Genomic DNA, 12,500 nt, shown 5'->3' with positions numbered 1-12,500 from the left:
GGATGTAAAATGAGTTCCTGTCCGTAAGCAGCGTTATGTTTGTCGAAAAAAAGGAATCTAACATCGCATTACAAATATCATGTTTTACCATACATGTTAGTGTTGCTGTTGGCTAGCGACCCATTGTAAAGCGCTATTGATTTATACGTTAAATGGATATTGCCCTTTACAAAAGGGCACGTTTGTTACCCTTAGTGTTGTAGACGTGTGTCAATAGCTATGGGAACAGAGTTCAGATTTCAAAATGCAGGAGTCCAAGAATTGTTTGATACCAGACCTCAAACGATTTTGATTTCGTTATATTTGCGTTTAAACATTTTGAGGATACCATTTGTCGTCTTCAATATCATCATCACATCAACAAAGCATCATCTTTATCATCAATATCATCATCATCATTACTATTATGATGATGATGATGATGATGATGATGATGATGATGATGATGATGATGATGATTATGATGATGATTATTATTATTATTATTATTATTATTATTATTATTATTATTATTATTATTATTCACCAATATTATTCTTTTTCCAGAGCGTTATCGAATAATCGTAAAGATGCCTTTGGTGGAGCAAGACAACTTGGATGCCCGTATTCAGTCTTTCATCATGAAAGTTCATCAATATATGAGTCAGGTATGTCGTAAGGTCTCAAAAAAAAAAAAAATAATAATAAAGTAAAAATAAAAAATTGACCTTTTATATAGCGCAATATCCACTAAAATGTGCTCAAAGCGCTTTACAAGGGATCCCTGGTCAACAGCAACTTTTAACATGTAGGACGGGACATGACGCCTGTCAGGCGATATTACAATTTTTCGGACAAAGACAACGCTGTTAACGGCCAAGTACTCATTTTACGGTGAGAGAATGTGAATAAAGAGCATTTTCCAAGGACTCAACTATGCGCCGAGCGCGAGGCTCGAACCCAGGACCTTCCGATCCGAAAGCGAGTGTCATACCACTAGACCACATAGACGCACAAAATTCAAAACTATCCATACTACCGTACTCTGGGGGAAAAAAACATATTTAAAAATTTAGCCAGAAAACTCGTCCTTCAAATATCGATCGATTTAAGTGACTCTCATCTTGGCGAAGTCCCGTGTTTGAGAGTTTTTGCCAAGATGAGAGTCATTTAAATCGATCGATATAATTTGAAGGATGGGTATTCTGGTCAAATTTTTAAATATGTGTTTTTCCAGAGTACGGTAGAATAGATATGAAATACAAAATATACATTGAACTTTTTTTTTCCTTTTGAACGTTATTTTTATGGCGTAATAATACTTCAAGCACGCATGCGCATAGCCTTCACTAACTCATAGCTTAGCTTTGTAAACTCATAGCCTGACACTGACCAAACACTTACGTCAAATACACGGCAGATGTCATTTGAGTACCTGACTGATAGCAGTTTTTTTTAATTTTTTTATTTGAAAAGAAATTTTGAACAGCGCCTTAATAAAGGAGTCCTGTCTTGTCTTACATATTAATTTTTGCTGTTTACTTTGAACCTCTTGTAAAGCACTTTGAGCTTATTTAACCGGTAATGCTCTGTATAAAAGCTAAACCATATTTTCTCTTTTCTGAAGGTTTGGGGAGAAGGAGAGAGACCAGACGTCTATTTCACATCTATCGCAAAATAAATCAAAAAATCCGATGATGTCATTTCTTTCCATCGTCCGATATAAAATTGATGACCTTCGCCTTTTACGACTACATTAAATTCATTATTTTTTGTTAAAAACGTTATTCTTCTCCTGCTCTTGTAGGGTTTCTTTTTCATCAAAATAATGCCATAATTTCGTTATACTTTTATGACATTAAAAAACGGAATGTCTTCAGCCTAATTTAATGTCTCGCTCCGTGGTATATCCTGTTCATGTTTTGTTTGATCGCTGATTGGTTATTATAATAATAATATTTCCCATCAACCCCTAGAGAGATCGGTAAAAAGAAAATATGAGAAAGTCGCTGGAACTCTCTAGACAAACAATGTAGCCGCCAACAACGGGAAATCAAGAACAGGGCTGCCAGTGATTCGGTGTTTTCGTGCCAAATTCCATTTTAAAAAAATAAAATTGTTCTTATTATGAAGCCGTTCGGCATTAAAACATTGGGTTTGGCATATTTTCAAAGGACAATAGGATTCAACAGTCGTAACGTCACTTCCTTACTAATGACGCATGGTAACTTAGAAACACTGGCTCTAAACTATCGGAACAATGGCGGACGCCCGTATGAAATATTTCTCCGGCGAGCATAAAAGCGTATCCAGAGGGGAAAAAAAACATAAATTTGATCATGTTTTGACATTTACACATTCTGGTCACAAGACATGTGAAAAGTTCTAGCCATCATGAAGAATAAAAAGTAATGATTTTCTTTGTTTAGAACCAAGATGGCCTCCGTTGCCGGGCGGCGTGACATCAGACTACTGAATCCAATTCCAAATCACACAACATCACTTATTTTATAGAGAAATTAATTAACGCTTATTTCACAAAATGTACAAAATTTTACCAATTGACAAGACGACGTTTTTTGGGTTTTTTTTTTTTTTTTTTTTTTTTTTTTGTTTTTTTTTTCCTTGTTTAATCAGGACACCCAATTCCATTGGATATCAAAATTGAGATTTATTTCCATTTTTATGTGCATTTTAGCAGACGCATTGTTGACGTCTGGAATACTGTGCCATTTATTTTTGATCATTTGGCATTTTAATTTACTTGTTTGGCATTTTAATTTACTTGTTTGGCATTTTAACTTACCTGTTTGGCATTTTAATTTACTTGTTTGGCATTTTTACAAGGAAAATAATATAATAATAATAATAAATAATAATAATAATAATAATAATTAATAATTAAGATAATAATATAAATAATAAATAAAAAATAATAATAATAATAATAATAATATAATAATAATAATAATAATATTAATGATTATATGATGATAATATTAATAATAATAATAATAATAATAAAATAAAATAATTAATAATAATAATAATAATAAATATATAAATAATAATAATAAAGTAATAATAATAATAATAATATAATAATAATAATAAAATATTAATAATAATTTAATAATAATAATAATAAATTAATAATTAATAATAATAAATAATAATAATAATAAATAATTATAGATAATAATAATAATAATAATAATAATAATATAATAATAATAATAATAATAATAATAATAATAATATAATAATGATAATAATAATAATAATAATAAAAATAATAATAATAATAATAATAATAATAAGATAATAATAATAATAATAATAATAATAATAATAATAATAATAATAATAATAATAATAATAATAATAATAATAATAATAATAATAATTAATAATAATAATAATAATAATAATAAAATAATAATAATAATAATAATAATATAATATTAATAATAAATACTAATAATAATAATAATAATATTAATAAATAATAATAATAATAATTAATATATAATAATAATAATAATAAAAATTTAATAATAATTAATAATAATAATAATAATAATAATAATAATAATAATAATAATAAAATAATAATAATAATTATAATAAATAATATAATAATAATAATAATAATAAAAAATAATAATAAATAATAATAATAATATATAATAATAATAATAATAATAATAATATAATAATAATAATAAATAATAATAATAATTTAATAATAAATATAATAATAAATAATAATAAATAATAATAATAATAATAATAAATAATATTATAATATAATAATAATAATAATATAATAATAATTAAATAATAATAATAATAATAAAAATTTAATAATAATAATAATTAATAATAATAATAAATAATAATAATAATAATAATATAATAATAATATAATAATATAAATAATAATAATAATATATAATGAATAATAATAATAATAATTATATAATAATATATAAATATAATAATAATAATAATAATAATAATAATAATAATGATGATGATGATGATGATGATGATGTGATGATGATGATGATGATGATGATGATGATGATGATGATGATGATGATGATGATGATGATAATAATAATAATAATGAGATAATATTAAAATAATATAATAAATAATAATAATAATAATATAATAATAATAATAATAATAATAATAATAATAATAATAATAATATTAATAATAATAATATATAATAATAATAATAATAATTATAATAATAATAATAATAATTAATAATAATATCAAAATAATCAGCACATCACGACTCATCGTTTCTTATCATTATATTTTATGGATTTGTTTGTATTTTTTGACTTGTTCTACTTTCGATATTACATATATTTTGAACGTGTCCTAGATACGTTCTTTTATTTTTGGTGCAATTTAAAATGCAATATCATAAATCTACAAAATCAAATTAGAGACATAGATATCTAGATCTAGAATATTTGAATAATTTTGTATCTAAATGTCATCTTTCCATACGTCTCGCGTTTCCCATAATAGGAAATGAGATTAGCGGAAGAGTAGCGTCCCTTGATTGGACGAGAGACGCATGCGCACAACAAACATGACGATCTCTCTCTAATAGCTTTTCCGCCGGTGGCGTCACAGACTATGGGTGACGTCCAATCAAGGGACGCTACTCTTCCGCTAATCTCATTCCCTATATGATTTTCAGCCTTATATGAGGTGGGGGAAATATAATAGCAATAATTTTTGGAATCATAATCTGATGATGTCTCGTTGTTTATTATAATCAGTGTATTACATTATTGTTTGCATTCGTCATTAGGCTTTTAACGAAATCGGGTCGAACGCCGAACCCGAACGCCGAACCCGAACGGATTGCCTTTCACGTGAAACCTGAACGAGATCTGGAAGTGAGACTCTCAAGCGGGATGCAGCACGGATCAAGGTCCCCATGAAGGGGATAGTTGGGGGTTTCTGTTGGCTTGTGTTAGGGGAGGGGCCCAAAGGGCGTGTCATTCAATAGTAATAATTGTCATGGCGCTTATACAAAGAAAATTATAAATTGATTACGGGGGGGTGGGGGGAGGGGGGGGGGTGGGTTGACCCACAACGATCGAGGTTTGGGCTCGGGTAGACCATGATACGAAAACAAAGAGAAAACGCTGTATTGGATGTGGAAAAGTTGGGGGGGGGGGGTAGTGACATAGCATGGGTATATTACAATCAAATTAGGAATAGATGACCAGGGATGTCTATGTATTGTAATTTTGTAATTGTAATTAAGGATCAAAAACTTTCTTCTGGCTTCCAAATGGAAATAATTGGAAAAGTTGTAGCTCCATTAATTCTGACCGAGAGGGCGCAACATACATACATGAGACCTTCAAGAGGGCCTTTTGGGTTCCCAACCCCTATAGGGGCAACGGGCCTATTATGACGCACTCTTTACGCTATGCGCTGCCTAAAAGATGGTTTATTCCAGACTTAAACGAGAGATGGGGGAAAATAATAATTTAAGGGCACTTCGGAATCTTTTATCATATGAGCTGCATGTTTTTTCGGAGTAGATTAAATTTAGTGTTGGCAATCGTTCTTGGCACTTCGGGTCTAAAAGATTTACGTGGGATGGACGACCGAACAAAGGCAATTTGTCTGATTGAATTGTAGATATTTTCATGTTTTTCTCTGACAAAGGATTAATGATTATGATTAAGCATGTATGGCCAACAGCAACATTTAACATTTAGGACGGGACATGACGCCTGTTAGGCGATGTTTTAATATTTTCGGACAGAGACAACGCTGTTAACGAACAGGCACTCATTTTACACCTGAGTACGGTGAGAGAATGTGAGTAAAGAGCCTTCTCCAAGGACTCAACTATGCGCCGAGCGAGGCTCGAACCCAGGACCTTCCGATCTGAAAGCGAGTGTCATACCACAAGACCACATAGCCGCACAAAGGATTTTTCTTTTGATCAGAGAACTTTTAACTTCACTTTTTATCAAATTAATTAGTGCAACATCGATGTGGTAGTGTGGTCTATGACAATCGCTGTCAGACCGGAAGGTTCAGGGTTCGTATCTCGCTCTGAGTGGCGCAAAGTTTAATCCTTGGAAAATGCTCTTTACTTAGGTTCTCTCAACCTACTTGGGTGTAAAATAAGTACCTGGCCGTTAACAGCGCTGTGTCTGTCGGGGGAAAAATTGCAATTTCGCCTAACACCGTCCTGTCTCAACATACAGGTTACGTGTTGTTGGCACGAAAAACGCTTTTGGTTCCGACATAAAACTGGTATATGACGATGAGTTACATTTGGTGTAGAATGCCGTCAAATCAACCACAACAACAACAACAACAATGACAATGACAATAACAAAGGCTTTGCAACAATCTTGATTTTCCTTATACATCCTCTGACATGACAACTACAACTACAACGACGACGACGACGACAACTACAACAACAACAATAACAACAACAACAACAACAAAACAACAACAGCGACGACGACGACGACGACGACGACAACGACAACGACAACAATAACAACAACAATGACAATATCAAAGACTTTACAATAATCTTGATTTTCCCTATACATCCTCTGACATGACAACAACAATAACGACGACGACGACGACGACAACGACGACAACAACAACAATGACAATGACAATAACAAAGGCTTTGCAACAATCTTGATTTTCCTTATACATCCTCTGACATGACAAACACACAACAACGACACACACAAAAACGACAAGCTTATCAACAACTACAACAACAACAACGACGACGACAACTACAACAACAACAACAACAACAACGACGACGACAACGACAACAACAACAACAACAACAACAAAAAATGAAAATAACAAAGGCTTTGGAATAATCTTGATTTTCCCTATTTTTCAAAATAAATATTTTTCACCCTGATACAATCTCTGACAGTTCAACAATAATAACCTCACCAACAACAACAACAACAACAACAATAACGACAACAACAACAACATCAACATCAACAAGAACAAAGACTTTGCAACAAAATTGAATATCTCTATTTTCAAATTAAACATTCGTTGACAGTCTTATTCAGAATAAGCTAAAGACCATTATTACACAAATTATGTTATCCTAAGCTTTTCATAAATACCTTTTATTTCAGAAATATTTTTGAATATGATACGAGACGTCTAGGTTTGAGCTGTATAAAAATGACACATTTTGAAAATTAATAATATAAAATCACGATGATTAAATTGAAAAGCCAGACGTATAATCCGATTCGATTCTTACTTACTTTTCCTTTCTTTTTTTCGTTATTATTAATTATATTATTTGATTTAATTATTATTATTATTATTATTATTATTATTATTATTATTATTATTATTATTATTATTATTATTATTATTATTATTATTATTTAATATTATTATTATTATTATTATTATTATTATTATTATTATTATTATTATTATTATTATTATTATTATTATTATATTCATCATCATCATTATCATCATATATTAATATTATTATTATATTATTATTATATATTATTATTATTATTATTATTATTTTTTATTATTATTATTATTATTATTATTATTATATTATTATTATTATTATTATTGTTTATTATGTTTTGTTGTTTTATTATTATTATTATTATTATTATTATTATTATTATTATTATTATTATTATTATTATTATTATTATTATTATTATTATTATATTATTATTATTATTATTATTATTATTATTATTATTATTATTTATTATTATTATTATTATTATTATTATTATTATTATATTATTATTATTATTATTATTATTATTATTATTATCACCATCATTATTATTATTATGAACAACGCTAAACAAAACCCTAATTAATTTTTAAAGTGTAATACTGAAAAATGAGTGTAACACATTTGTGCTGTGTGTGTGTGTGTGTGTGTGTGTGTATGTGTGTTTTAAGAGAACAAAATACTAAACTTGGGATGTTTTGGACACAACACCCTTCTTCAACCAACAACAAAAATAGCAGATATTATCAGAAGAGGGGTTTTGAGCCCAAAACGTTCAGGGCTCAGTAATTAGCTGTTGTTTTGTTGGTTTTTTTTGTTTTTGTTGTTGTTTTTGTTTTTGTTTTTGTTTTTGTTTTTTGTTTTTTTGTTTTTTTTTTTGTTTTTTTTTAAATACGTTACAATCATTTTTGTCTATTAATTTATTTTTTTACATATTACACATAGTTTCTAGCAGATTATTGTTCTTCCAATTGCAAAGGCCTTTTTTCGTTGTTTTCTATTCCCAGTGTCAAATCATACTACAGATGTTTTACCTGAACCCAGATCGATTCGAATTGGATTCTATCAGGTACTTATTTAGAAGGATTGTTGAGGGAGCTTGGTGGGGGGAGGGGGGGGGGGGCACCGGAGTACGCACGAACACTTATTGTAATGAATTGATGGAGATTCATTATTCGGGTAAAGGTATTATTCAGTTAGTCCATTCAATCCTAGAGATTTTTTCTACTTTTCAGAATTGGAAAAAATATATATAAAATGAGCATGTACATAGATAGTTTTATTCAAATTTCATTAACATGTAAAAACTAAAAACATTAGCGTTGATAATACGCCTTTAATTTGTCTCATAAAAATGTAATAGATAGGTATGGGGTAAAAGTAACCCGGGTAAACTACGGATATAGATAGTTCGAAGATGACGTCACTCAGGCCTTTGTTAATGTTTTTTGCCATCCGCGTTTATGAGTAATGCTCACTGAACTGTATTAACCCGACTATAAACGTTCATGGATACACACCGTTTTGTGTGTTGGTCCGTTATACTTCCGGATGGCAATGTTATGAGCTTCTTAGCCAAGCGCATACTATCTATAGTCGGTGTTAGGGTTGAGTGAGTTAACTCGCCCACTCGTGCTCAACGATTTTGTCGTTTATCTCATCTAAAAAGTTGAAAATTATGGCAATTTAAGAACAAAAAAATCAATGTTCACTTAACTTTTCATTTCAACCTTTAAGGGCTCTCGGGAAAACATTAAATTGAAATGTTCAAAGTGCAAAATTTACTTACAACTTTTGTGAAAGTCTATGCAAATTTGAACAAGTTATTTAGTGTTCTGAATGTCGTAAACTCCCGGGGCTGTTTTTTTTTTATTCTATTTTAATATTTCTCGCAATTTATAACCTTTTGGGCCTGTAAATGACAATATTACAATAGATTAGAAACTTCAACTTAATTTACGAAGAAAGATGATGTAACGTTTCGGGTTTTTCGTTTTGTCAACAAAACACGATGAATGATACCAAAAAAAAAAGACTAATCTCTCATTCTAGTGGCAGAATATTCAATCGGCTTTTGACTGGCCCGACATGCACCGTATAGATAGTATGCGCTTGGCTAAGAAACTCATAACATTGCCATCCGGAAGTAAAACGGACCAACATACAAAACTGTGTGTAACTATGATCGTTTATAGTCTGGTCAATACAGTTTAGTGAGAAGTACTCATAAACGCGGATGGCAAAAAACAATAACAAAGGCCTGAGTGACGTCATCTTCGAACTATCTATAGGGAATGAGATTAGCGGAAGAGTAGCGTCCCTTGATTGGAGGTCACCCATAATCTGTGACGTCACCGGCGGAAAAGTTATTAGAGAGAGAACGTCATGTTGGTTGTGCGCATGCGTCTCTCGTCCTCGCTTCCGCGCACAACCAACATGACGTTCTCTCTCTAATAACTTTTTCACCGGTGACGTCACAGACTATGGGGGACGTCCAATCAAGGGACGCTACTCTTCCGCTAATCTCATTCCCTATTCGAGTCTCGCTATGGGCAAAGATGAGTCCTTGGGATAGTCGTTTGACTACATTATATTCTCTATGTTAGGCCTGGCGTTCCAAATCGCCCCCTATGGAGAATGTGAGTTTCGATCGCGTTACAAAATTACATTCATTCTTTTCAATACAACATATAAACTTAACCTTACTATGTTTCCAATATTTTACTAGAAATCTAGACTCAGGTGTGAATGAGTACCTGGCCATAGGCAGTGACGGATATTATATGAGTGTTCGTACAAAAGGACGCCTAACAGGCGATGGGTACTGTATGAAATGGAAATATGTTTCCATATGGAACTGCTGGGGGAATAAATTAAACATTATTTGAAATGGGCAATATAAATGTTCATTTTTTAAAATGAAAACATTTTTCAATTCGATTTTTATCATCTTAACAATCCCGGTATAAAATGTAGGTATACTTTGCTATTATTCTCTTATCTTATCTTACTAAAGGCTTAATAGGAATAATCCTTTAAATGCCTTATACAACAGTTTATAATTACAGAATCTCATATAGCTTGTATTGTATCATTCACAGACAGTTTTACACAACTTTGAATGTCAGGAAAAATGTATCAATACGGCAATGTAAAATCGAAAAATACTATAGAATACAGGTAATTGAAAATTGGTCATGATCGATTGAATCATAAATGTACAAAGTTCATCGTACAATGCAATATTAACTAGGTTCTTCCCATCCTAACGATATCAAGCAATTAGTAAATTCTGAATTTTAGTGGACATTTTTTTGTGGGTACTGCGCCTTATAAAATCCCACCCAAGTATATTCAAATTTCGAATGAATCATAAATGTACAAAGTTCATACAACATCATTTTTTTCTCTTTTCCATCACCAGTAACGAGTCTGTGGAATTCCATTTCTACCTCAACAAGACAGAGCTGCCGTTACTCCATGATGGATTGGGATTCATACTGAAAGGGGGTCGCTTCTTCCGGTTGTACATCGACTACAAGAAAACGACCATCGAAAAAGAACCAGGTAGAGTCCTGCAGGATTATGAAATATTTTTAAAAAATAGGTTTTAAAACTTTGGTCAGAAAACTCCTTCAAATATCGATCGATTAGAATGACACTCGTCTTGGCGAAAACTCTGGAAGATGAGACTTCGCGAAGTCCCAGGTTTGAGAGTTTTTACCTTGACAAGGGTCATTTTAATCGGTCGATTCTTGAAGGACGAGTTTTCTGGCCAAATTTCTTTTAATGTTGTTTTTTTTTCTTTCTCAGAGTTCGGCAGGGTAGTCATTTTTGTCTATTCAACGTTTCACCGCTGAGATGTCGATGTATATTTCATGAAATAATGTTGAAAATTGACGGAGTGATTCGATGGTAATTTGAGGAAAGCAATCTGTAGAAAATTGGTTTTTTGAGAGAAAGGAAAAATTGGCTTCAAAGTTTGCTTGTTCAACTTCTAAGCGCATTTGGGAAAATATTTCTTGTTGCAGAAAACACGTTTTAGAATGCTATCTTAACTTCTCGTTTTAAACTGAATGTTTACAAATAGGTAATATAAATATTTTAAAGTTATAGTTTCGAAATTTCTTCAATAAGCCTCTAATAGGCTCTACAAATCTATAACCGACGTGTACTTATTTGCAGGTCTGATAATCAAAATAGTCATGGTCTTATTGAGGTTTTAAAAAATGGAAATTATCCTAATCCAATACCAAACATTGTGCAGTCCAGCAATGTGAAATGTGAAAACAAACCCATACTTGTGATCGGTTGTCAGACCTGCAAATAAGTGCACGTCGCCCAAATCTCGTCAAATTCCTAAATCCGAAATAACAAATAGTATTCTAAATTCTTTCATTTTTCAGAGCTGAAAATTCTGAGAGTCGAAAATTCAGACAAGGGCCCCGCCCTAGAAGGCAAGCTTTTGACCTTGACCTGCGTGGCAAGGGGATCAGATAACCTTCGTTTCCGGTGGTTCAAGGACGACAAGCCATTCGATATGTCTTTGACCCACCGCAATGCCTGGGAAATCCGTCTGCCGGAGACCATCAGCGAGATGCAGATCTCACAGTTGAACATTGATGGAGTCACCTTGTACGATAAGGGTAAGTTCTTTTTTAAAATTATGCCCCTCCACCACGGCATCATAATACCCCGTCGCCGAGGCATTCCGCGATTCATCAAACAAGATGTCTGATGTCAACAGGAATCACCCATGTTGTCCAAGTGAGCAAATCGGGGGTTAATGATCTTGCCCAAAGCAAAAAAAACAAAAACGAAAGTACCTGAAGCGGGGCCCGAACCCGGGACCATCCGGGTCACAGTGCAATGCCTTAACCATTCGGCCACTTCGCCCACTTAAGTAAGTTCTCAGTTAACTGCCGTCATCTGGACAAATACGTATTTAAAAATTTGGCCAAAAAACTCGTCCTTCAAATATCGACCGATTTAAATGACCCTCATCTTAGCAAAAAATCTTAAACCTGGGACCTCGCCACTGGTTAAAGAATAAAGGCTTATATTAGAATTGTACCCTTTAAATGCCTTTGATATGAGCAATGCAAAGTGATTTCTCAGTGTCTTCAATGAATCCTTAAACCAATGACAAAGAAAACATCACTCGCCATACTGAAAT

At 31.5% G+C, this 12,500-nt stretch overlaps 1 protein-coding gene across 3 annotated transcripts in view; it reads left to right on the top strand.

Annotated features, from left to right (window-relative positions):
* LOC144971409 (uncharacterized) overlaps positions 1-12,500 on the top strand; it is a 195,258-nt gene that overhangs the window by 149,080 nt on the left and 33,678 nt on the right. For all 3 annotated transcript variants that reach the window (XM_078912264.1, XM_078912274.1, XM_078912280.1), the window contains 4 exons: positions 547-647; positions 8,332-8,393; positions 10,749-10,891; positions 11,731-11,970. In XM_078912264.1, coding sequence (XP_078768390.1) covers positions 547-647; positions 8,332-8,393; positions 10,749-10,891; positions 11,731-11,970 — 546 coding nt within the window. The remainder of the gene's footprint in view (positions 1-546; positions 648-8,331; positions 8,394-10,748; positions 10,892-11,730; positions 11,971-12,500) is intronic.

The sequence above is a fragment of the Berghia stephanieae genome, chromosome 1 (genome assembly GCF_034508935.2).
Source record: "Berghia stephanieae isolate SIO BIC M18660-M18661 chromosome 1, UCSD_Bste_1.3, whole genome shotgun sequence".
In the NCBI taxonomy this organism is placed as follows: domain Eukaryota; kingdom Metazoa; phylum Mollusca; class Gastropoda; order Nudibranchia; family Aeolidiidae; genus Berghia; species Berghia stephanieae.
This window is presented reverse-complemented; position numbering and strand designations above follow the sequence as displayed.